At 41.2% G+C, this 27,242-nt stretch overlaps 1 protein-coding gene and 2 long non-coding RNA genes across 4 annotated transcripts in view; 2 read left to right on the top strand and 1 right to left on the bottom strand.

Moving 5' to 3' along the window:
* The window catches only part of LOC144587009 (uncharacterized), a 53,046-nt gene extending 38,037 nt beyond the window's left edge, over positions 1-15,009 (top strand). The window contains exons 2-3 of one of the 2 annotated variants that reach the window (XR_013542134.1): positions 9,453-9,520; positions 12,941-15,009. This is a non-coding gene — a long non-coding RNA (uncharacterized LOC144587009). Of the gene's footprint in view, positions 1-9,452; positions 9,797-12,940 lie in introns of those variants that run through there. The other variant, XR_013542135.1, reaches the window with a different exon arrangement.
* LOC110072041 (uncharacterized) overlaps positions 1-17,181 on the bottom strand; it is a 96,829-nt gene extending 79,648 nt beyond the window's left edge. Inside the window, exon 1 of the long non-coding RNA XR_002299329.3 lies at positions 16,891-17,181. This is a non-coding gene — a long non-coding RNA (uncharacterized LOC110072041). The remainder of the gene's footprint in view (positions 1-16,890) is intronic.
* Positions 17,182-17,216: 35 nt separating this feature from the next.
* KCNN2 (potassium calcium-activated channel subfamily N member 2) overlaps positions 17,217-27,242 on the top strand; it is a 104,225-nt gene continuing 94,199 nt past the window's right edge. Inside the window, exons 1-2 of the mRNA XM_020780028.3 lie at positions 17,217-18,484; positions 19,743-19,838. Of these exons, the coding sequence (XP_020635687.3) occupies positions 17,219-18,484; positions 19,743-19,838 (1,362 nt within the window). The 5' untranslated portion in view covers positions 17,217-17,218. The remainder of the gene's footprint in view (positions 18,485-19,742; positions 19,839-27,242) is intronic.

Genomic DNA, 27,242 nt, shown 5'->3' with positions numbered 1-27,242 from the left:
TTAAATCTTTAAATTGATGTTAAATAGCATATAAAAACTATCAGATTCATAGAAAAGATTAACATATTTATGTCTAGACCTGGGAAATTTGCAAAATCTCAGATTAAAATTTCAGTATGTTACTTACTGCATATGCCCTGCTACCTAAGACTCTTTTTCAGAGTTTTCCAGGTAATTACTCAGATGTGGAGAGCCATTCCCTTCCTCTGGGGGTACCTTGAGTCTACTCACAGGAAGCACAGTGCAGAATCAAACTCCCAATCTCTGTCTCTACAGCAGATATATAAACTATGGTGCTATCCAGCCCAATTATGGCTGAATTAGATTTTGTTTATTTAATAACAACTATTTACTTACAAAATGTATGCCCTGCCTTTCTGAAAAATAAAATGCTTAAAACAGCTCAATGGGAAACCAAAACCAAAACAGTTCAATATAAAATGAGAATTATATAGCTAAAACATCAAGAAAAATATCAAAAGTACTCCATAACAATCCAGAGTACATTCTAGGGTTTGTCTGAATAAGGAGGTCTTTGCCTGCTGGTTTGAGAGCCTACAGAGACTGGGCTGTCCTTGGCAGGGAGTTCCAAAAGAAAGCCTTCTCTTGCATCACTAACAAAGAAGTCTTGTACAGTGGTAGGACCGAGGGAGGCTGCCTCCCAAAGATTTCAAAACGTGGACAGATTTGTAAGGGGAAATCAAGAAATGATTTTTAAGGTGTTAATCAGCACTTTCAGGTGCAGTCAGAAACAGACCAGAAGATAGTGAAGGTGTTATAACAAGGGAGTTACAAAATTCCAGTCAACAATCTGAACAGTTTTCACAGGCAATCCCACACAATGCACGTTACAGTAGTCCAGATGGGATGTAGCTGAGACATGTTTCTTCCTGGCCAATATGCAGTGTTTCTCAAAGGACAGACTAAAGTTTAATAAAAGCAACATCACAAAATGTAGTTTAGAGTCAAGCAAAGAATTTAATATTTAGAAATACATTCTGGCATGAGGTTGATGTCTTGACTGAAGTGGAATAAAATGAACTACAGTCTTTTATGGCAACTTCAAGTCTCCTTTGCAATACAAAAGCCGAAAGTAAGGCTCAATAAATCATCAGAAGTCCATACAGTTATGTTTTACATGTAGTAATCCCAGCAAAAAAAGAGCCTTCCCTTCTTTTTTCCTCCCTCATACGATATTACACCATTATTAATGCCAAATACTTGTTTTGTCTCTGGCCAATCTGTACAATAAAACAAGTGCAATAAAGCAGGAAAAACAATGAACTCTATCCTGTGTCTTAGCAAAGTAATCAGGAAATGTTTGTGAAGTTCTGTTTTTCCCTCCAATGTGCACCAAAAATGTCTTGTATATTTCTTCTCAACATTTCTCATTCAGTGATTAGAAAGAGAAGGAGAGGAGAAGAAATTGCTTTTTTAAGAATGACACTTGAAAAAATTCTCGTGTTTTGGAGCTCACACTTCTTCTTGCACTCACCTTACCTATGAGTTGGCTAAGGATTGTGTCTTATTGTACAGTCACCTTTACAACATTCTGCAGCCTTTCCCCCTTTTCACTCTTCACTTAAAGCTCAGGGAAAGACATATGCAGTAAATCATTCCAGTAAATCATTCCATGGCATCTTCTCAGATCAGAGAGTGAGAACAGTGTGTGAGGCAGCAAAGTGACAGGGATATGTGTAATGGGGAGGGGGAAGCACCTTCGTCACCTCACAATGACAAAGTAAGCTGAAATACAGCACCAAAATAAATTCAAAAGAGTATCCTGAGACACAAATAGGAAGGACATATGTTGGCACAGTAGTAAATCTGTGTCATCTTAAGAACTGAGTATGACTTTGTACTTCCTCACATAGGTATTGTGGAAAAGTATAAGCATCTGAATTAGAGATAAGATATATCAACAAAACACCCTTCTGAAATTTGACATTTTGGAAGAAGAAATTGAATCCTGAAGAATGACAATCATAAAGCCATGTTTTTGGGAAAAAAAGTTCTTACTTCCACAGAAAGAAAAAGTTAATTTCCAGATTTTTTTCCCCAAATACTCTTCATCTTTTTTGTAGTGGCTGCCTTCCCACCATAAAATGTCTTTAAGTATGAAACATTTTAGAGAATGCAGAATAGAGATTTGGTTGTCAGAACAGTTGCTGCTGTTGCCATTTTCAAGGGTAGCACAATACCCTGAAATACTTTAGTTTTAAAAAAGAAGTTTCTTTTCTGCTGGAGTTTTTACAGCTTTGCATGCTGCCATTGGTTTGAGTGACTAAAAGGGACTTATATGGGCTGGAGTCAATCTGTGTAGCACTAACCAATAATTTCCTATCACCCTGCCAATCTGATGAGTGTTCCTTTCCCTCTCCTTCATCTGTTGGAAGCAGTGTTTGTAAGTTTGCAGTTGATTTATTCTCAACTATAAGTAATGAAACATTTTTATTCTTTCTTCTACAAAAATTTCAGTATGAGTTATTGAAACCTTGTCAGTTTATTACAAAGAGTGGACTATCTGCGGAACTTGCAGCTATTCCCCTCTATGGATTTCTGTATTTCTCCTGTGCAGCAAAAGGGATTTTACTAAAAAATCAAAACTGCAACATATTCTACAGTCACTGATAATAGTAAACCCCACTTCAAAGAAACTGCTGCAGCATTTTTCTTCCTCTATAGAAATTCTATCAAATTGTCCGCACATCAGAGATTGAGGAATTTAACAGCCTGTTTGAGCTGTTTGAGCACATCACATTTTATTTTCCAATTCATGTCTTGTTCTTGTTGTTTTTATTTTTTACTCTTATAAAATTTCCCTGACCATGCCATTTTCTTTCATACTACAGTAGCAGGTTACGAGTGTGGAGAAAGTTCTAGAGGTAGAAAAGCATGAAATAGTCCACAAATATTTTTTAAATCCTATTAGAAATAACAGTAGAAAGCAGGTTGAAGTAGAGGTGCATAAAAAGCAATAGTCCTCAGAGGCGGAAAGGAAGTAATGGGAAGGACTCAGGATTATAACATCGATCCTCCCTTCCTGTTCAATACACGTTACTGAAGATATTCCAAGCACTGTAAAGAGGCATTTTAACCAGAAACAAGTCCTACCAAGTGCTATGGACCATAATTTGCTAAGAATAAAATATGTCAAGGATTGTGTTATTCTCCTCAAGGAACACAAAACACAGCTACTGGTCAACAGTAACCTTTGGGGAGTTACCTAATAGCCAGGTTCAGGGGGAATAGAAAACCATAGTTTGCTTAGGCTGGACACTATATAGTTTCAAGACAGTGCTCTTTCTAGACCAAATTAGGATGCAATCAGACAGTGGGAAAGGTGTGCATCTGATCACACTGGAAAGGGACATTTTGCAGGGAGGTATGTCTCTTACAGTGATCCTTCTGTGTGCCAGGGAATCAATCCAACTCTGCCCCCAAAAAACAGTAACCCTATAGCTGGAACAAAAAGGTCCAGCTTAGGCATAGATTGGGGTCAGACTGGAACACAATTTCCTGTATATTGTGTGATTGCTAGGAAACTGATCACACCGGACAGCTGGTGTAGCAGTCTAAAAGGCGATCTGTTTCCCTGTGTGATCACACCCTTAGCCTTTCTAACGGCTGATATTTCAAGCATCAGTCATGCATTTCATCAGCCTGCCACCCCTGCCTAATAAAGCCATTGCCTTAGCAAAGAAAAACCTGTTATTCCTGCCTTCGTAGACTCACCACAATGCTAAGGAACCTTCCTCCACTCTCTTTGGTGTGTTTTTGCAGAAAATATAATGAAGGAACAGATCTATTCTCTTATGTTTTAATCACAGTAGTTTTCCAGCTCCTACTACTTCCCCTCCTACTTCTCCTACAAATTCATATCTAAATCTTGCCATTCTGTGGGGCAGTGTTCAAATGAATATCCTTAAATTTCCATTTTGTATGACTTTCTCAGTAACAGTTTCTTTTCTTTGATGAAAAGTTCTTTTTCTTAGAGTAAAGCTCTTTCTTGCTCTTATGGAGGCAACTTGGACTTCCTGATGCTATACGGGCTGTGATTCTCTGTACAATCATTCTAGATTGGAAATGAGCTATGTCATAGTCTTGATCAGACAGGGAAACAGATTGCATTTTGGACCACTTGTGGAGCAACTGAATGCAATTTCCTAGTGATCACACAAAGTACAAAGAATTGTGCTCCAGCCCATCACCAATCCATGTTTAAGCTGGATTTTTTGGTCCTGCTGTAGGTTTGCTATTTTTGGATACAATGGACACTTGAAGGAAGATCACTTTCTGCAAAGTGACCCTTTCCAGTGTGATCAGACGCATGTCTTTCCTGCCCTCTGTTTGTACCTTCAGAGTGAGATCACACCAGCCTGCCCAGGCAGAACACAGCCAGGACCATACAGGTTTTTTTTCTCTTTGCCCTTGAGTCAAACTTTCCCAGTCATTCATGTTCTGAACAGATCCAGTAAGAAAGTAAAGGAGCTTCCAGAGGTATATAGGGACTCATGTCAGAAGTGAGTCGGTAGCACTCTACGCATGCATCTTTGTCCATTTTACCTGATAATGCCTAGTTGAAGATGAAGGCCTGACTGGGTTGCAGAGGTAGTGAAAGCCTGGTTCCGCAAGGGTATAATCCTACCTTTCTTAAAAGAGAAAGCGCTCAGCCTCTCCTAAAATACAATACACATTTTCTTCGATCCTGTTGATTTTTCCTACTGTAAGATAGATGTCTAATCTTCCTTTGTGGGCAGGTTGCCAAAATGACAGTAGTCTAACTTCAAATATTTCTGTATAATAACACTTTTCATCAAGTAACAATATAGCTATGGATGCCATAAACAGGTTTTTGAATAGGGGCTAAAATATGGAAGTTTAAATCAGAGAAGATGAATGTTTTGGTGCTGGGTTGCTGATTACATCACAAAGGAGCTATTTATTCTAGTTTTCACTCTGTTTACGGTTCCCTTAATGATCAGGTTCATGATTTTAGAGTGATTCTAGAACCAGCTTGGCTAAAAGATGCATGTGACACCCACAACACAAACACCTGTCATCAATGTTGGTTGGTTTACCATTCATATTAGGTCAATACCCTTACTAGGCCAATTTAAGGTCACAATATAGTGGGCCATACTATTGATTAACTTGCCTCTTCATTTGGCATTCTTTTCAACTAGAATTTAAAGTAGCATTGATTAAATTGAGAGATACATTAAATATATTATGAGATGCACTTGAGTAAGTGCATTGATATGCTGGCTTGTGGTAAGGAACCATTCACATATTTCAAACCACAGTAAATAAATGTCAGTCTTAATGACATTCAGAAAACAAAATTAATAGGGAGAGTACAGTTAAATCACTATCTTTAACATAGCAAATAACTGGGAATAAGGGATGACAGAACTGTTTCCTTTCTTTGCATGAATCCCCTTTCTTTGTATGAACTGCTAGTGATCCGGTGTATTTTCTTAGTAGCTGTAAAAGCCATTTTCAGTTAGACTAGAGAGGTATCATATAGGCATCTTTTTCTGAATATATATAGCTAAACCTTCCATATGCAGAATTTTAAAAGTGCCCCACTGAGCCAATACAGAACCTTTATATTTCAAACACTAAAATCCAACTTTTTAAACATAAAAAATAGTATGATGGCAGAAATTATTCAAGATGCATTTCCTCCTTGGACCACACAAGAGAGAACTTGCCAGAGCTAAAGTAACTCCATTGAATTAGTAATAAGAATGAACAAATGCTGGAAAATATTTCTAAACTGGCAATCATTTAATAGTTGCATCTCTTGAAGCTGACAGTCCTGACACTTATACAGAACACAGTGAAGGCTTTGTTCTTTAAAATAATTTTATATAGAACTGACAGCCAAGAGATGGGATGAGACTGAATATATCAATTCATTATTTAATGGCATACCACCTTAAGCTGAAGTTGCCTTTAGTATGTCTAGAGTGTTGCAACTTGATTGTTGTATTCTCCATGAAATTTTACACTTTTGAAGCAATTGGATAACATAACATTGGTATTTTCAAACATGGCTTCTAAAGAACTCAAACAAAGAAAGAGACAGAAAACCAGTAGCTGTGATAGAGCTGGCATACCAGAACTTTAATCATAAAATCTGTTCCTAAAAATGGTCAACACATAAATGTTTTTTGTGCTGGTGCATGCCAGCTGTTTTATTTGTAGGGCATAAACTGACATTAGACAAACAGAAAACAGACACAAGTTGGAACAAGCTTCTATTTTGCCCAGTAACCCACTTCTTATCTTCCACGTATGGACCAAACAAAATAGCTTCTTGTATTTAGATGTTTATTCTTTGGTTATAAACAACTGAAGGGAAACAATACCAATGTGGTTTGAACTCATTCATAAAATGAGAACCAAGTATGTACAGAAATGGTTTCCCCAAATTTTTCAACCTTCTTCCCCCTGCTCCAAGAACAGTAGGGAAGTCATTAATAAGAGAGAACAGGAGATCATTTGCATCAAAAAGTGGGGGGAAAGAGAGACAAATAGGATGGAGAACATAGCCATGTAACTGGCTTTTATGAAAACACACAAATCTCTATTTTATTGCTGAAAATCTTATTTGCAGCAGGTTTTGTGGAAATCTGTAGCTACTAAAACAGATCCGTATTTGCCTAAAATGCAAGCATACATTCTGTTCCCCTTTCAGCTGAAAGCCAAAATGTAAAGTAGCCATGCGTATGCTGATCAGTCCAGATCTCAGACCAAGGTAATAAAGGAGGAGGGGGATATGTGGTTCTCCAGTTGCTATTTGACTGCAGCATCCATGACCCCCCACCACTGGCAATGCTGGAAAAGGGTATGTTGTTGCTGAGCTTTGGTTTGAATCTGGAAGCCCTTTTGTTCCCCTTCCCTGTTCAATAGAAGCACTTTTTACTGGCCAACGCTTAAGTATTAATTCACTGAGTCTTAAGTAGAAATAGTTATTGAATTGGAACTACAGTAGTATCCCCTTATAAACTTGAAATTAATTATTTTATGCAGAACATACCTTTAAAGACATCGTAGCTTTTCAGCAGAAAAAAATGGCCAATATTCTTTCTCGAAAATAACAGCAATAGTGTAAGCATTTCCTCACCCTGGCAGACCCCCTCACCAATGCTTGTGAGATTGCTCACCCAATCTCACAAGCATTGGAAGGCTACACCTGCAAAGGGGACCCTGTTGGAATGGGAAGGGGATGTTTATGCAATCGCTATTCAGCAATCATGGGATGCAACAGGATACTTGCCATTTATTTAAAATGTCAAGTCACTTTCAGATAGTATTACATGATTTTCTTATGCACAGAGTTACACCAAACTCTTACATGAGATCTCCACATGTTTAAGAAATTAGTCTCACTATACACAACACCAAGTTCTCTAAGCAGGAAGAAATGTTTTTCAGTTTTACTTGAACTGATGCTCAACCTAGTGTGCTTTCCAAATTAATATTTAGGAAGTAAATCTAATTTTTAGTCCCAACCAGAGTGGACCTACTGAATGAAGAGGATTTATTAATACTTGTTAAGCCCCAATTATTTAATAGTCTGGACAGGACTAAAAACTGGGTTTAATTCTTGCTATGCAATGGCCAATATATATTGTCTCCCCCCCTTTTTTCCATGAAATTCAAATGCCTATGAAAGTGCAGATGCGCTTAACTTTAAACTGGCATAGTTTCAGAGGCAATTTATATTCCCTATTTACTGCATTACCCTTGGAGAACCTTTTGTAATTTTAATCCTTTCAGCCTAGCCAAGGCTGGAAATGTGCCACCAACCTTATTGTTGAGGATTCTAAAATATTATGCTGGCACCAAATAAAATAAAATAAAATAAAAATAAATTCCTCTGTTCTATATAAGGCTTGTCCTAAAGAACTTCAGATATTTTCCTGTTATAAGCTTAGATACAATTGTATTAATTGTGACATCAGCCTCTTGGCTTCTTCAATTCCAAAAGCAGTAGATGCTCCGTTAATATTACTTTTACAGGGTAACAATGATTTTGCAGGGAATCTACATGCAGTCTCAGTTTGTGTGGAGTTGCCCAGGTCTTACTTTGTATAGGGCAGGATAAAAGCCCTTAGCTTGGCCTGCATCTATGGAACATTTAATGCATTAGCTAGGCATACACACAGAGTCTTTCATTCCCAGGAACACTGTTAAAAGGAAACACAGTTTCCTTTTTGTACAGGTGTTCTTTTATGATAAGGACTGAAAGATTAGAAAACAGCTGATCACACTGGAAGATACCTTCAGTCACAGTTCATAAGTTGATCTCACCCATGTCATTTAAGATCTCAGGGACTGTTTTGTTTTATGCATAGGGCTGCCATTGGATACGCTCTGTACTAGATATGCCACATGCTGTGATTAGAAAGTAAACCCTACCATGGCTATTAACAGTCTTTACCGATACGCTGGCTTGCAAAACTTTCAGCTGGGCACAGCATATGTCCTCAGAAGGCTTTTAATTCAGCTGTTTAGCATCTGCTGACAGCTTTTAGTTTAGAAAAATTATAGATTACTAGAAAGACAGATATTTGCATAGGGAAGTAAAATGAATCTCTCTACCCTGTTATCTCGGTGTGATGCAGACCCAGCAGTTGCAAGTAAGGACAGAATGTCAATGAGACAAGAGTAAGATGCTTAATTATTTTCAGACTATTTTTCTGTGTAGAATCAACACTCTCTTGCTGTCAACTTCACTGGAAAAAGTATCATCACTTGTATAGGGGATGGGGCAAGTCGATGAGGAGATGTATGATTGTTAGTGGAAGAATATCTAATGGGGAAATAGTAATGCTCCTCAGTCAATTTTGGTCTTGAGTGCAGCTTCCCAAAGCATTTTTTAAAAATTTTTGTGAAAGAAACAATGTTGGAAACTGCCTGAAACTAAGTAAGACAACAGGTCCATTTTAACCAAGTATTCTTTGCTCTGAATGATACCAGCTGTCCAGGGTTTCACACAGATGATCTGTCAAATTGCCTGGTTTCTGTTCTGCTTAACTGGAGATGCCAGGAATTGAACTTACAAACTTCTTAAAGTGTATGTATGTATGTATGTATGTATGTATGTATGTATGTATGTATGTATGTATGTATGTATGTATGTATGTATTTATTTATTTATTTATTTATTTATTTATTTATTTATTTATTTATTTATTTATTTATTTATTAGCTGTGCCATTACCAATGGTATTCTGCCACTTCAGGAAAACATTACACCCACCTGCATGTAACACCTGGTTTCATTCCTGGTGTAGTATGAAAAATAAACAATGATTAGGGCTTGAGGTTGGACAAGAGTTTTTCCTGTGTTTAATGAAGTCTGCGTCTTGCCAGTTTCATCTGTCAACAGAACCAAAACACATAATTTTCCATATTTTCTATTCTGTATGTTTCAGGATCAACACGGCAACTGCTATCAATAAAAGGATCAGCCATTTCATCTTTTATTGTTGTTGCTGAAAAAGTAAGCCTGATATTTTACATCTTCTGTGATAAAACTGCAGATATTAGCTAAGCTTTTAAACAACTTCCATATGTAATATAATAAAAATTATTGTTCTCAAAAACATTTTTAAAAATTCCAGATGATAAAGCAAGATGGATGAATTCTATCCCCTACCTATCTCCTTTGAATAGAAGACTACTATTATATGTGCACCCTGAGGATGTGGATAAACTGTCTGGAGAACGGAGGCCAAACACTTGTTCTCTAGACCCTCACCCATTGTAGGTACTAAAACGTGCCTGGGCAGATCTGACCTCTGAAGTTATGAAAGTTTTCCTTGGCAGTGGGAGCAGCTTCTCCTGCCCTTGTGGAAAAAGTTGTGAGACCCTTTCTAAAAATCTTGAGATATCTGAGGACCTAGAAATTATTTTCAAGACTTTCAGGAGTGGTAGTTTTTCTTTATTTGCCAGTACAGTACATATACACAAATGTAGATGCATGAAATAAAAAACTCTGTTGAATGCTCATTGGTAGACAAAGAGGCAGAAGGCTAGATGTGTCATATAAAGTACTTGAAAACTAGTTATTTAGTTATTTATCTAAAATATTTTACCCCACCTTTCTCCTTAAAAAGGACCCAAGGCGACTTGCATCCTTGAAAGACAATATTTAAAGCTAAGAACAATAAGTATGCAAATACTAAAGAGGAACAAACAAATACCACTCTGAGAGATGGTAAACACAACTAGTACTAGATCCAATCAGAGCAGAAATACATAGCAATACATCTAAAAGGTTTTTTGTGGAAGAAACCCAAGCCGGAATTAAGATTGCCGGAAGAAATATCAACAACCTCCGATATGCAGATGATACCACTCTGATGGCAGAAAGTGAGGAGGAATTAAAGAACCTTGTAATGAGAGTGAAAGAGGAGAGTGCAAAAAACGGTCTGAAACTCAACATCAAAAAAACTAAGATCATGGCCACTGGTCCCATCACCTCCTGGGAAATAGAAGGGGAAGATATGGAGGCAGTGTCAAATTTTATCTTCCTGGGCTCCATGATCACTGCAGATGGAGACAGCAGCCCTGAAATTAAAAGGCGCCTTCTTCTTGGGAGGAAAGCGATGACAAATCTTGACAGCATCTTGAAAAGCAGAGACATCACCTTGCCAACAAAAGTCCGAATAGTCAAAGCTATGGTTTTTCCTGTCGTGATGTATGGAAGTGAGAGCTGGACCATAAAGAAAGCAGACCGCCGAAGAATTGATGCCTTTGAATTGTGGTGCTGGAGGAGGCTCTTGAGAATCCCCTGGACTGCAAGGAGAACAAACCTATCAGTTCTAAAGGAAATCAACCCTGAATGCTCACTTGAAGGACAGATCCTGAAGCTGAGGCTCCAGTACTTTGGCCATCTCATGAGAAGAAAAGAGTCCTTGGAAAAAACCTTGATGTTAGGAAGGTGTGATGGCAAGAGGAGAAGGGGACGACCGAGGATGAGATGGCTGGACAGTGTCTGCGAAGCAACCAACATGAACCTGACACAACTCCGGGAGGTAGTAGAAGACAGGAGGGCCTGGCGTGCTCTGGTCCATGGGGTCACGAAGAGTCGGACACGACTAAACGACTAAACACACACACAGCCATGTGGCCACTCACTCATGTAGGCAGTCATTGAGGGGAAGCTTGCCTGAAGGGAAAGGTCTTTGCCTGCTTTTGGAAGGCAAAGATGGGGCCAGTCTGGCCTCCTGTGGGAGGGAGTTCCAAAATCTGGGAGCAACAACAGAGAAGGCTCTCTTCTGTGTCCTCATGAGACACACTGATGAAGTTGGTACAACAGAGAAAAGGCCTTACCTGATGGTCTTAACATCTGAGCTGGCTCAAAGTGAGAGACACGGTCTTTGAAATAGCTTGGACCCAGGCCATTTCGGGCTTTATAGGTTAGAACCAACACTTTAAAATTGTGCCTGGAAACTGATTGGCAACCAGTGGAGCTGCTGTAACAGAGGGGTTATGTGATCTCTGTAACCAGCCCCAGTCAGCAACCTGGCCGCTGCAGTTTGTGCCTGCTGAGGTTTCCTGACATTTTCCATCAGCAGCCTCACACAGAGCGAGTTACAGTAATCCAGCCGGGAAGTATCTAGGGCACGTATGACAGTGGTCAGATCAGATATCCCCAGAAACGGACATAGCTGCTTATTAGTTTTAATTGTGCAAATGTGCTTCTGGCTACCACCAAAACCTGGGCATCCAGGCTCAGATATTAATCCAGGAGCACCCCAAACTGTGCACCTGTGTTTCCAGGGGGAATGTAACCCATCTAGTACAGGCTGCATCCCTATTTCTACCAGTCCAGATGCTCAGGCTATGCTGTCTTATATGTATCTTTAAGAAGCCTCTGTATGGATGACATGAGGCTTTATTGCCTTCTTCTGTGCCCATTCCTTGAGATGCCCAATCTGGCCATGACAAGCCTTGTCTGAATTACTGCAACATTCTCTACATGGGTCTACCTTTGAACAATGTTCAGAAATTTCAGCTGGTTCAAAATGCTGCAGCTAGACTGCTGATTTGTGCTGGTTAATGGGAGCATGTAACTTCCTTATTACAATGTCTTCATTGGCTGTCATTCTGTTTCCGGGCCCTGATCAAAGTGCTGGTTATTACTTATATAAAGCCCTGTACAACTTGAGACCAGGCATTTTTAAAGATCATATCATTCTATATTAGTCTACAAACAATTCTGAATGTTTTTCATCTTGTTTTTATCTTGATTAATGTTTGTGTTTTTCTAGTTTTGTATAGTAGCTTAAAGCAATTACTGCTGCACAGTCTTAACTATTGTGGTCCACCTTAGGTACCCTATAAGGAGAAAGGCAGCAGAAAGAGAGAGAGAGGGGTGGGGTGGGGGTGGGGTGGATGGATGGATGGATGGATGGATGGATTATTCTACCTATATCATGTAAGGAGGCAACAGAACTTTCACATGAGTTGTTCACAGAGAGGATGATAAATATATCCCACCAAGGACCTAGCTGCATGGCTCTTTGGCTTAATTAATTTAATTGAGCTTTCTGTTGATGTTTTTGGGATTAGATTGATCTCTTATATTAAATATTGGCATATTCCAGTGTTCGCAGGCTTAATGAGTTTAATCCAATTCACAAAATATTCCAGAAACTATAAAAAAATCACATCAGTTTGAAGGCATAGAATGCTAAATTTTGAAAAAGAGACTTCCTATAGAAAAGTTGTCCTTTTATATGTCCAACATAAACTATAAACTATCTTCAGTGTAGCTCTCATACATGTCAATTCAGACACTGGATCCAGTGAGTTTGCTAAAACTCTCTCTCTCTCTCTCTCTCTCTCTCTCTCTCTCTCTCTCTCTCTCTCTCTCTCTCTGTGTGTGTGTGTGTGTGTGTGTGTAAAACTGCAGGTGGGTTTGTGCACATGTACAAACATTTGTGTTTACCACTTTCCTTTTTCATGAAAAGAATTAACAACAAACAAACAAACAAACCTAACTACGGAAACATGCTTATTTGCTAAATAGTTAATTTATTTAGATGTGTGCTATTAAAATAGAATAAAACAAATCCCTGATACACTCCTTGATTCTTGCATGTACAGTATAAGGAAAGTTGCCTTATCGCATTGTATTTAACATGCAATAATAAAACATGGAGTGCAACTCTCAGCATATTGATTGGGAGTAAAATTAATCAAATTCAGTTGAATTTATTCCCATGAAAGAGTGTCTTGCAGTCTCCAAGACTGCAATCCAATATACTATTTAAAAAAACTTTTTTTAAAAATTCAAACATACATTAAGGGTATTTCAAGCCAGTTAATTAACATAGCAGACTATGACATATTTTATAAATCACAATATCTTGGATTATAACAATGCATTTAAATGGTCTAAAAATAATTGGAATAACCCTGATTTTCAAGCTATTATAATAATCTTGTAATGTGCTCTCTATAATCTGTAACGAGATTGCCCAGAACATTACCAGATCTGTGTAAGGAATATAATCTGGCTCATTCTCAATGAAGCGAGACTACTGATGGCACAGAGCCAGCTGACCATTTCATGAGATGGTAGGAAATAATTTAAGACATGCCACATACATAAATTTATCAGAGGCATTTTGTACATCAAAAATTATGCAGGATTAATTTGCACTTTATGTCTTAATTTTTAGCATTCAAGTCAGGGCATAATGGAAACATGACCAGCAGTTTAACACTAGGTATTAGAAATACCATAGTTTTTGGTTTTGAGGCTTTCTCATTCTTTAAGCAAATAACCAAAACAAACAAAATTTTGTTTAGCATTCCATTGTATTCTCTTTGGGATCTCTTAAAATGAATTATTCATTTGAAGACACTGCGGGGAGTGGGGGGGGAGACAAAAAAGTAACAGATGATCAACTTTAGGGTTGCTGCAGAATAGAATTTCAGGAAACTGGATCCCAGAAATTCAATTACTTAATGGCAGTGATCCTGTTTCACTGTCTCATTTCTGTTGACCTACTGGGAGCATCCCTATCATATGAATCTTTTGATCACTGGTGCACTCCTGGAGTAGATTTTTAATGAAGCTGCAAATCTGCCACTGAGTAGCACATTTTCTTTCTCTGAGGTTTTCATTCCCAATAAAATATTCATAGGTTTTTAAAAGGCATTATTGCCAGAATATTTAATACTTCTAAAGATGGAAGACTTACTTCTTCTAAACTGGGGAACTGACAGAAAAATGGGAGAAAACACATACAAATGTATCTGTTTTAAACTGTAAACCATTTCCAGTTTTACTACTTTAAAGAATAAAAAATAATAATGTAATGCATATTGTAGCCTCTAAAGTAGATTCTCCATTTCACTTTAATCAGCAAAACTTGTGAAAAACAACAGTTACTACCAATATCAACAACAATGTTACAATAAGATCCAAAATAGCTAAAGTGCTACATCTTTGCAAGCTGGATTAGTTTGACTGTATGGATGGGCCTGGATTCAGCTTGGCTGCATACGTGGTCTCAAACACACAAAATAAGGATTTATGCACTGAATTTAACTCTCTTTCTTGTAACAGTCTTAACCCATATATCTGTATTATTACCCTGCTGCGCTGTTTTTATAACACAAATAGTACAGTACTGCAATCTCATTTTATCCAGTGTGACAATACCAGCAATTCTATGCAATGCAAGTGTTCAGTGGTGTACTAAAAACGATTACACAAATACGGTATGTACAGGACATACTGAGGCAGGCTTTAATTGATGCAGCACAAGGTTACGTTGTCACCTTACAGAATTACTTCCAATCAATAAAATTCAGTAATTTTTAAAAAGTCTCCGTAATTTGATAGAACAAGTTGTTTGTGAACAAAAGCCAAATGACTTCTATACCCAAACTGGGTCCAGATTATTTAATTTGCTTATGTTTTCTAATCCAATTCAATGCTGAAGGCTGATGCACGCCAATAAATAAAAATATATACACAGATATGAAGAGAAGGTCATTTAGAGAGTGCTCCACACCGCCCCTGAATCTTGCTCACAATGTGCCTAGGTACACAAGAAGATGTGTTACCCTGTTACGATTACATAGCTGTTCTCCAGGCCACTGCTAGAAAAAGACTGAGAGAAACGAGAAAAGAAGGCTGGGCGGGGAAAGGCTTTCCGTCACTGGATTGTGCTTCTTCACGATCACTCGCCGTGGGTTTCCCCGGTGCAATCTCCCTCATACACCAAGGCGGGAAAACCCAGCCGGCTAGAGCTATGGAGGTTGACTGTGGAGGGCCAGCAGGAAAAAGGGCGGGCTACAACCCGCGGAGCCGAAGCACTGACCACGAAACCCGGCGGCTAATTCAGTCTCTCTCTCTCTCTCTCTCTCTCTCTCTCTCTCTCTCTCTCTGTGTGTGTTTGTGCGCGCGCGCGTGTATGTGTGTGCGTGCTCGTCTGCCTTGCAGAACCCCACCGGAGGAAGCTCCAGGGAAACCCGCACCGAAGGCGCCTGGGGCCAGCCTCTGTTACTGCCTGACAGGGTTGGTCGCGGCTGGACAGCTCCTAGCAGCCCGGCGTTACACCACGCTCGCCCCCCAGGGTGGATTCCCCGCGACCCCCACCGCCACCGAAGACAAGGCGGGAGGAAGCGGCGCGCAGCTCGGGATGTTTCGGAAAAGGCGTAAATGTGCGCGCGAACGGCGGTGGCGGCGGCGCCCTCCCCGGCCCTCGTGGCGGCGCGCTCCCGCGGCCGGGGAAACCCCCGCCCCCAGCCTAGCAGGCCGGCGGCGCGCTCCCCTCCCCGGCTCCCTGCGCCTGCCAGGGCTTCCCCGCGCCAATGCACAGCCCCGGTGGAAGCCACTGCAGCTCTCGCCCCGCGCCCGCCACTCCCTCAAGGGACAGCTGGCGCCGGGGCGCAGCGCTTTCTAGCAAAAGGCCGCCTTCCAACGCCCGCCCGCTCGCTCGCCCGCTGCCGCCTTGCCCTTCGCTTTCACTGGCGCCCGAGACGAGGCCGTGCCCTCAAAGGGTTAACGAAACCTCCCCGTCTCCCCCCCCCCCCTCCCGGCTCCTCTTCAGTGCAAAAGCCCTTTCCCGACTCCTCTCTTGAACAGACGGAGGAGCGCGAGCACCGCCTTTCACGCCAGCATTCCGGGATTTCCCTTTGTTCAGAACCGGGAATCCTCTCCCTCGGCAGGCTTTCCCTGCCGCCCTCCCCAACGCGCTTATCCCAGTCTGCTCCATCGCTTTCAATGGGATTAGTCCGGAGCAAGTGCTTCGAGAACTGGATTTGGAAACTGATTTTTTTTTGGCTTGTTGTTCACCCCCGAACTGTACCATCTAATTACAGCATATGCATAATAGATGAATTTGTCTTTCCGCACAAAGCCCCCAATGCATTAGAAGGAAACCCCGTTTGCTCCCCACGGACAAAGTAGTCCAGGCACGTTTATTCCCCCCAATTTACCTCGATGTTCCCATTTCACCGGGGGATTCCATTACCCCCAACGCGTGTCTAAGCAGAGGAGGGGGCTGGGGCAAGAATTTTAGGCATCGCCTGGAATTCATAGCATTAAGACCGAAAACCCCGTTCACGTCCACCCTTCCAGGCACCCTCCCCGGCGCGAACCCGTGTCCTCCCCACAGCATACAGAAATGATTGAGATATAGACTCGAAGCGGGGGTGGGGAGGTGAAGTGGGGCATCGACACTTTCTTGCTGTCGAAGTGGGAATAGATGGGGGTGGGAGTACACCATTAATAGGATTTCAGGTTGCAGAATAATTATTTGAGATGAATGCCCTTGTCCAAACGCAGTGGGGAATCTAGAAGGAGCGGGGGTCTGATTTAAAAAAAAAAAAGGCAACCCTTACCTGTCCGTGCAGCTCTTGCAACAGCAGCGGGTGGTGTCGGTGACAGCCCCCCTCCTCCCGCCCGGCTGCCACTGCAGTGAGAGTGTGGCGGTGGCAGGAGGAATTCCCTCCCTGGCAGACCGCGAGGGTGCGGGAGAGAGGGAGGAAGCCGCGCGCGCGCCCACTTGGCCGGCTGTCACTGCCACCACCGACAGCACGCGCCGCTCCTGGGATTCTCTCCCCGTCTCTCTTCCTCCTCCTCCTCCTCCTCCCCCTCCTCCTCCTCCCCTCGCGCGCTCTTCTTTTCACGCTGCAGTTTACCACCCACCCCCCCATTTCAGGTGACGTGATGCCCGTTGTTTTGGTCCGCCCAACCAATCGGACTCGGCGTCTGGATTCTACGGGAGCCGGGATGGGCCCGTCGTGGCGGCAACAGGACTCCCCTCTGCCGACCATAACGCATTGCGCAGGGTGCACCACCGCCTGGTCCTCCTGCAGCTTTAACAGCTCTGACATGGAAACACCATTGCAGTTCCAGCCGGGCTTCTGCTCAGAGCAGCAGCAGCAGCAGCAGCAGCAGCGCCCACACCCGCATTGCCAGCAACAGCCCAGTCAAGAGAAACAGCAGCAGCAGCAGCTCCAGCAGCAGCAGCAGCAACAGCAACCCAGCCCATGCCTCCAGTGCAACAACTGCGCTTACTACGGGGCTTCGGCTGCAGCGGGAGATAACCTACCGCTGCTGCTCCGCACTTCGTCTCCCCTGTCGGGCGCTTTCCGGACACGTTCCTCGCCCATCGCGTGCTCCGCAGCCTCCTCACGCCCGGGCAGCCAGCTCAACGTGAGCGAGCTGACCCCTTCCAGCCATGCCAGTTCGTCCAGGCAGCCCCCCCACTACTCCCAGTCCCACCAGCACCACCACTCCCACTACCACCAGTGCCATAGCGTGCAGCCGCCGCCGCCGCCGCCGCCGCCTCAGCCGGCCGGCAGCCCCCACAGCAGTGTCAGTAGCGGCAGTCACCACCACTATCACCACCACTACCAGTCCCAGCAACAGCAGCAGCAACAGCAGCCGCCGCCGCCGCCGCGCCGAGAGAGCAACCCCTTCACGGAAATAGCCATGAGCAGCTGCAGGTACAACGGCGGCGTGATGCGCCCTCTCAGCAACCTCAGCTCGTCCCGCCGGAACCTCCACGAGCTGGACTCGGAGTCTCAGCCGCTGCAGCCCCAGCCGCCGCCGCCGCCGCTGCCGCTGCCGCCGCACTCCAGCCCCAGCGCCTCTGCCGCCGCCGCCGCCGCCGCCGCCGCTGCCGGCGGGCCGGAGATCGTGGTCTCCAAGCCCGAGCACAACAACTCCAACAACTTGGCGCTCTACGGCTCCGGCTCCGGCGGCGGCGGCGGCGGAGGAGGAGGAGGAGGGGGCGGCGGCGGCAGCCAGACCAACAGCGGCAGCAAGTCCAGCAAGAAGAAGAACCAGAACATCGGCTACAAGTTGGGGCACCGCCGGGCGCTCTTCGAGAAGCGGAAGCGCCTCAGCGACTACGCGCTCATCTTCGGCATGTTCGGCATCGTGGTCATGGTCATCGAAACGGAGCTGTCGTGGGGCGCCTACACGAAGGTATTGCTCCTCGCCTCCTTCCTCGCCCTGGATCTTCCTTCCCTTTCCCCCTTCTCTTCTTTTAAAACCCCGCTTTCTTTCTCACTGGCCTTCCCTCGTCTTCCTCCACCCTCCTGGTTTTCTTTGTTATCTATGTCGCTCATTGCAACATCTTCCGCTGTGCCCTTAGTTCCTTCTTTGTCCTGCTTTTCGATTCCCTTCTCCTTTGTCGTTGAGTCTTGCCCTCCTCTGAACAGGCTTCCCTGCCTCCCGTTCTTTCCTCTCGCTACGTCACCCGTTTCAAACCCCGATCCCCCGGGCATTCATTGAGAAAGTCCCGGTGACTTCAGGGGCCTCTGCTTCCCCGGAGGTGCGTTCAAGAACGTGGCTAACGTTTCAGCTGCACACGCTCGCGTGCCCCAAAGTCCGTGTGCATCGCGATTCCCGTGGCGATTGCCACCGAAGCAGGCTCTGCCCGAGTTCTAGCTAGAAAGGATGTTCCAGCCTAAGCCGTGACCGCCTCTTCCATATTAAACTGCTATCTTTTGAGTACACGGGCTTACTTTATCCGCAGGTATTTAGAATCCATGTTTTTGTAGGACGAAAATGCAGTGGCTCTGCCACACAGGGAGCAACAGAGAACTTGCTGATTTGTACAGCCAAGTCTGCTTTGGATCATCCTTGTTCATCCACAATACTTTGAATCGATATTAGTACCTACTACTGATATTGTCCTATGGATGCCTTCTGCAGCTACATCCAGTAGATAGGTATTTTAGGTTGTAGGTCCTACACAATGCAGAGACAGCCCTGTATTCGAAAGTGACTCTTATCCATGCTGCAAAGCTAGGAGAGACGTGAGCACAGGATAATACTGTGATGAGCTAATAATTGGAAAAAGCAACTGTTTAAATGCATTATATTGCAGGCTTTGGCAAACTGTACAAGATCGCCACAGTTTAGATAATGTTTAATTCCCAAAAGACTTATCTAATTTTACTTGTGCTGAGAACTACATCAATGTTGCAGGAGGGTTCTGTTGCTCCTTATCGCTTTAGAAGGTCCCTGAGAACTGGTTGATTCCCAGCACTGTGTTTCTTTGCTATGACAATGAGTTCACCCTTCAAAAATGCTTTTCAAAAACCAATTGGTACCTTTAAAAAAAAGGGGGGGGGGGGTGCTAAGCCTTTCTTGCCATAGATAACCTCTATTCCCCTCTGTGATCTTCAAGATGAAGGGCAAAATATCAATGTAAAAAGTATCTGTTTTTCTTTTGCAGGAGTCGCTGTATTCATTAGCCCTAAAATGCCTTATTAGCCTCTCTACAATCATTCTGCTTGGTCTGATTATTGTATACCACGCAAGGGAAATTCAGGTATGTTCCAGTTATAATCTGAGGCTTGCTTGCTACCTGTGTTTCAAGGACATTTTTGTGAAACAAAGCAGACTGCATTGATGCGTCCTTATGAAACAGTTAACAATGCAATCCCTTTGGTTCTGTGTTGTTACTTCAAGTGTTTGAGAACAGTACTCTGCATGTACTAGTTGTGCTTTTCTTGTTCTCAGGAGCAATTTGTTAATGTAAAAGTGAGACATATAATACCTGCCTCTTTATAATTGCTACATGTTGTGGTAATCCATACAGGATCACATGATTAACTGTGGAGTTTCCAGTCACCTCTAAATATTAAACCTTGTCTATGCTGTGTTGAATATCCCTTATATAAAGACAGACTACTTTAAAATCTTGGCAGTCCAAATATATAGGTTTATATTCCATCTGTCCAAGTCAGAAGGATTGCTTATAATGATTTTTAAAAAATCTTTGTGTTTACATACACAAAGTTTTTGTATCAGTTCATCTTGAGATTAACGTGTTTGTCTTAACACTTCTGTTTTCATTTCTAAGAAGAGTGCCTTCAAATTCACTTTGCCAAAGTATACTCTCTCACATATGAAATGTGGCTTATTCACTCACTTGCTTGGAAAAACATTTCAACCATTAGCAACAAGAAATGTGCTTCCCCCTACGTGCAGCCTTGTGCTGTGCATGTTGACTTAGGAAATACAGTAAGTCCCATTAGTTTTAGTGGTATTTGTTTTCATATAATTGTGTATAGGACGCAAGCCATGGAAGTTATATCCACGAAGAAAATCTGTTGGCAGAACATACCTGATATTTTTATACAACACTGTTCAATTTTTCATTCCAGAGAACTTATAGACAAGGCTATGGTTACTTCCCTCCCTCCCGCCGCCTGAACAATTTAAAAAAATATTTGTAAAGGGAAATACCAGCAGGTAATGGACTATCACTATCATATACTAAAAAGTGTGCTACTTATATACCACCCCATAGTGCTTAAAGCACTCTCTGGGTGGTTTGCAATTTATTTATGCAGGCTACACACACACACACACCCATGCACACACACCAGGAAGCTGTTGTGTTAGGGCATCACCTATTAGGGCATTTCTAAACCAACCACAAATTTTGAAGGTCTTTAGGTAGAGTACATGCTTTTTTCAAGGTCATAGGATCTGACTGATTTAATTTGTGCGCCACTCGAGTAGCAAGTCCACTCATTGTTTCTTCTAACCATTGCTTGTGGAATCTTATGCATTTCTATCCAGAACTAAGTCCCACGGAATTTGATTGGAGTCACTTAGATACATGTATGTAAGATAGCAGCTGCAAACACCTTCCTTCTCACTAAAGCTGATGTTGATTCATCAGCTTGAGCAAAAACAATATTTTGTGATGTATTTGGTAAACTGTAATGCATATGTGTTCTTTATATTGCATATGTTTCTCTTGGAAGCCCTAAACTAGTTACAAATCAATTTCTATATATCTATGTCTTTATTTGCAATAAATCTGAGTTAATATCTCCCAAGTTCCAATAATATTGCATTAGTTTCAGTACTGCAAATAAGGTAAGCCTCTTGCAGTCAGCCGAAGGTTGTAGAAGCTTACTGCTTGTCATAAAAGATGAATAAAATTTTACTAGCAAATTAGAACAGATAACAGAGCAGATCCAAAGAACATACTCTTGATTTTTTAAAAAAATGCACATTTGATTAGAACTGATCTGTAAAAAGAAACAGTCCTCATTTATAAATAAATGAGTGTATGCAATTAGAAATAACTAAAGGGGCACAATTATTTGCATACTTACACAGTGGACACTGGAATTTACTTCTGAGCAATATAAAACCCAGTGTTGGAAGAATGAGCAATTCACGTTATAAAATGTGCATCACCAGTCATTCAGTGACTTCTCCTTGCGAATTCTCAGAAACAGACCCAACATCCATATGAAGATTATTGAATCTAGACTATTTGAATTCAATAAGAGCTTAAGGAATCACAAAGACTTTACACTAGTGGTAGGAAGAGGAATCTTCAATAAATAATGACAGCTTGCTTAAAGTGTCATTACTATCCTTTCATATTAAAAGCCTCACTACATAATAGCAATGAAGTTTCCTCAGTTTCCAGAGAAGTAGCTCGAAGTTTCCTTAAAATATGGAAACAGCTGTAGACATCAAGCTATTGTTAAATCTCTTGACACATTTCAAACGTCAGGATGTGGTAAACAAAGTACTATTTTTCCATCTGTCTAACCACAATTGGCTCACTCTGTCTCTCAGACTTCCATTAGAAATATATTATTTTAACAACAATCAATATCAGTGCACATAAATAAGCCTGCTGTTTTGGGTGGGGGTGGTTGCAGCCCTTAATATGTCCAAATCTAGCATATATAGCAAAAATGTTTATGTGAGTTCACAACATGGTAGTTTTTGTGGGCTATACAGTCGTATTTCATATGAAGGAAACCTAATCAACATAATGCATGTTAACAGGGATAGAAAAACATGTATTTAATTATCCTGCAATATATTGTTTAGTTTGGAAGGCTGTCACTCTGCATTGTGTGCTGAAATGTTAGGTTACCAAATGGAGACTCTATCCAGAAGGAAATCTGAGTGGGTTCTTTTCATTTCAGAGAGTCTCATAGGAGCTTAAGCAGTACAGGTTGTTTCTTTGGCCTTCCCAGTAGCATGCTCCCCAGAAATCTTAGTGATGGAAGTTTCAGATAGTTATGCAATGTTATTATGCTAAGTATCACAATCAATTATTTTGGTTGTGGAATAAAAGCTTTAGGCAACATGGAAGCCAACATGGGTAGGCTAGAGTTTTTTCTACAGTTCTTTGTTTATTTCCTTTTAGAACACACTAAGAATTTTCACTGTATATCTCACTGTATGGAAAGAAGGTTATCTTGTTTGACTTTAGATAAAAAAATCTGAGCTTTTAAAAACTTTTACTTTCAAACTCCATTTTTAAGCTTTAAAAAAAAGAAAATAATCTCCTTTTACATTGTCGCTTTCCTGTTCAGCACTGTGGACAGCTCTATGTATCAGAAGTTTTGTCTATACTTGTTTATGCAATGTAGGCTGTGATCCTGTACACACTTGCTAGAGCGAAGTCCCATTGAACTCGGAGAGGATTGCTTATGAGTAGACATGCAAAAGATTGCATTGTAAACATCTTTTCTCCTCAAAGAGGCATATATATAAACATGCAGGGGTAAAACAAAAGGATATTCGTACCTTTATTCCACGTTATTTCTGGAAATCCATTGTTAAACTGATGTGTTTTTAAAAATAGAGAATGAGAGATTTCTTTTCTTTGTGATACATGTATATGGTACACAGATGGTAAATTTACTCCTTGCATAATGTGACAAAACATGAAAGAAAATGTAAGATGTTGGTATGTTGTAAGGTTTGCCTTTTTGTGGGGAGTATTTGTATTTATTTCTAAAGCCACTGCAAAGTGGTGTCTCTGCAATTTAATCTTCTTATTCAGAGCCTATTAGCAAAACGAATGAAAGTTTCTGCCCCAGTAAGCATACACAGAATGCTGGCATTTGGCTGAGGAAATCTCCTAAATAGCAGCTTTATCAAAAAGTGATATTTATCATGTTGTAAAAACCTTTCATCTTGCCTTTGTTAACAAAGGAGCACAGATATTGATACTAATAATACTTTATAAATTAATTTTTAGAAAGTTGTGCTGTGTGTTTGATAAAGGGAGCAGGTACAATCATTAATGAAAAACCTTGAGATACGAATATGAAGATCATACTTTAAGCCAATAGAGGGAGATATACATGCCAACCAAAAATAAAACACTATTATAAAAATGATACCTTTTTGATTGAAAAGGAAGAATTATACTTATTTTTACAGGAGAGTTATTGTCTGCTAGATCATGCCTCTACATGGAGTAATATGTTTCTTTTCTAAAGAATGTGGCAAGTTAACAGCCCGTCACTTTGACAACTTCTTTACATCTCTTCCCAATAAAGCATAGTCAGAATACAGTCTTGAACTTACCTATTCAGAAATCCCCGTTCAGTTCATTGGCTTCATTACAAATATGTGTTGCATTCAAAAAAATACGTGTTGAATGCTTGAAAGTAATTTGCAGATGAAGATGGGTGATTTTCAGTGTTACTGTGGTGTTCCCCTAGAGTCAGTGAATTCCTGTTTCACTTTTTAAAACCTGGGTGGATATATATGGATGTGAATGAAGACAATGTGCTTTGAAAAATAACAGCTAGGGGTAGATGTACTTACTTTTCTGTATGGGACTAAGAACTTGGTTTTCATTGTTGTCAGTAACATATGTTCAGCTGGAAATGAAGGGGAAGCCATCTGAGCTTGCAACACATGATGTTTTGCTGAGCACCAATTTGTGATTGTTCCATCACAGAGGGCCAAAATATTGGTTTGTTTGGATACACAAAAAAAGACATTGTTGTTCAGAAAATGCAATGCAGTTTACTGAGATATTGGTAGTGTATTTGATGACTTGTTAACCATATCATATAGTATTTAGAGCATTAGCGTGGTAGAAAGACCATAAAAGAAAGTGACTGCCTTATACCATATAAATCCAGTAGTGCTGGCTTGACACCATTTTTTCCTTCATGGTAGCATCTTTTCAAGTTGTGTCAGACAGAATTGTTTGCCATCGCTGCTGATGTCTTTCAGCGTAATATGACAATGATTAGTGCCATGCTGAAAATTTCTCCTGTGAGAAATTCAACACTAGGCAGAAGGCACTGTGGTGGAAGGAAGTAATGGTCACGCTGCCCACACAGTTGCTATTGTCACCACTTGCTATAAGCCCCACTTCTGAGAAATTGTTAAAAAAAAACACACGTATCCTTCATCTGGATACATCTGGAAACATCTGGAAATTCATCTGGAAATTCATTGTCATTCAGTCACTTTAACAGAAAAGAAATTCCTCCAAAGAACTTTCAAATGGGGAGAAATTTTAGTGAAATGTTCATGGGTGAAATTCAGGATACTTCTGATTTTATTTTACCTGGCTAAGGATTGGATGTGCATGGCTTGCCTTTCATTTACAATCACTCTTCTGTCAGCTGGCCCTCCCTATTACTTCCCACATTTCAGTTAAAGCCCAGATGAAAATGTAATAACAGGGCTTTTTTACAGATTAGGAAGTGCAGGCAGTGAAGGAAGATGCATTGAAATGATGGGATATGTAGCAGAAAGAAAAGAAACCAACAATATTGCAGTAAGCTCAAAATTGCCCTGAGGATGAGGGAATAAAATAGAAGCCTCTTTCATATAGAAATAAAACTTTGGGGGAATCAAAGGCTAAAAATCATGACACAGCAGTAGCTTCACCTTTTTCATGGAACTAGATACAATTCAGTCTTCCCTCATATTCAATACAGGGATTTCAGGAAAAGAGCTGTATTATAAGCATTTGCATTACAGGGGGCATTTGGAAAGACTGGACATAGTCCTGAATGCCAAAGGACAATAATTAGTGCTGAGCCATAAATTTTCAGAAGACTTCTGCTTGGAAATGAAAACTTCCTTTTCTTTCTCTTCTAGAAGTCAATGTTTGCTTTGCATAATTATTTCCAGAATTTCTTCTCTCACCTTCAGAATTGCAACAGCAGTTTCTTAGCAGGCACTAGGCAGAAGGCACTGTGGTGGAAGGAAGTAATGGTCACGCTGCCCACACAGTTGCTATTGTCACCACTTGCTATAAGCTCCACTTCTGAGAAATTGTTAAAAAATGTATCCTTCATCTGGAGAAAGGCAGTGAAATTATTTTCCCAATTTCTGTTCTTACAAGGGGGGAGCATGAGGAGGAGAATTTCAAAGGCTGTTCATGCACAGCTATAATCAGGATGAGGGCATTATATAAGTAACACATACATGCTGCCATTGGGCTGTGCCCTAGTAGGCAAGAGTTGGAAGTGAAAAGCATATTTTTCCGAGCAAAATATTCTTTGACAGAATCATAGAATAAACGAGTTGGAAGGGGCCTATAAGGCCATCACATCCAACCTCCTTCTCATCGCAAGAATATAAATCAATGTACTTCTGACACATGATTGTCCAATTTTCTTTTGAATGCTTCCAGCATTGAGGCACTCACCACACACCAAGGTAATTGGTTCCGTTGTCATACTGCTCTAACAGCTAGGAATTTTTCCTGATATTCAGCTGAAATCTGGCTTCCTGTAGCTTGAGCTCATTACCACATTTCCTGTACTCTGGGATGATCGAGAACAGATCCTGTCTCTCCTCTGTATGACTGTCTTTCAAGTATTTGAAAAACACTGTCATATATCCTTCAGTATTCTTTTCTGAAGGCTAAACATACCCAGTTTGTTCAGTTTTCTCTCACGTCTTGGTTTCCAGTCCCCTTATCACCCTTGTTGTCCTCCTCTGAACTTGTTCAAGTTTGTAAGCTTCTTTCATTAAGTGCAGTGTCCAGAACCAAACATAGTATTCAAGATGAGGCCTAACTAGTGCCGAATAGAAGGGAATGAGTATTTCATGGGATTTGGAAACTATACTTCTCTTGATGCATCCTAAAATACTATTAGCCTTTTTTTGCAGCCACATTGCACCGTTGTTTCATATTCAGCTTGTGATCTATAACAATTCCAAGACCTTTCTTTGAGCTAACTATCCCCCATCTTGTAACTACACATTTGTTTCTCCCCCCCCCCTCCTTAGGTGTGGAATTTTGCACTTATTGTTTTCAGCCCAGTGCTCAAGCCTATTAACGTATTTTTAAATTTTGTTCCTGTCTTCCAAGATATTAGCTATTCCATCCAATTTTCTCATTAACAAACTTGTTAAATATTTCTGACCTCCCTCATCCAAGTCACTAATAAACATGTTGAGGAGCACCGGGTTCGGGATGGACCTTCATGACTACTGTGATGCTGCAAGTGTGGTTTTAAATTTTAGAACAGCTTTATTGAGGTTGTAGTGGTATGCAAGTAGCCTTTGCTTGTTCTTGATCTGTCTGAGAGCTGTGAAGGGAACAAGTTGTTGGTTTTTCAATTGTTAAATAAATCCCATGCTTCAGATGGAAAGTTGGATGATACACAAAAATACATGTGAATATTGAGAAACCAGAAAGTTAAGCTGGGGTTGAATATTCATTTGGTTATTGACCTCAGATAAAGGATCAGAAGTAAAGAATGGACTATGAACACAGTCCTAACCAGTGAAGATGACTAACACTAGATCAGTAGATGCTAAGCTGAACCCAATCCCCTCCCAATCTAAAGGTGTTGGAAGTTTCTTAGGGCTACCCTCACTATGTCCTTATTTTGTTTTGCCGTAGGGTCCATGTTCTTCAATTGGAGGGTGTTTGGATCTGGTGTAACTCAGCTCCTTCTTCACTCTTTCCCTTCTC

The sequence above is a fragment of the Pogona vitticeps genome, chromosome 2 (genome assembly GCF_051106095.1).
Source record: "Pogona vitticeps strain Pit_001003342236 chromosome 2, PviZW2.1, whole genome shotgun sequence".
NCBI classification, from domain to species: Eukaryota; Metazoa; Chordata; class Lepidosauria; order Squamata; family Agamidae; genus Pogona; species Pogona vitticeps.
The sequence above is the reverse complement of the archived record's forward strand: the minus strand, read 5'-3'. Positions and strand labels throughout refer to the sequence as shown.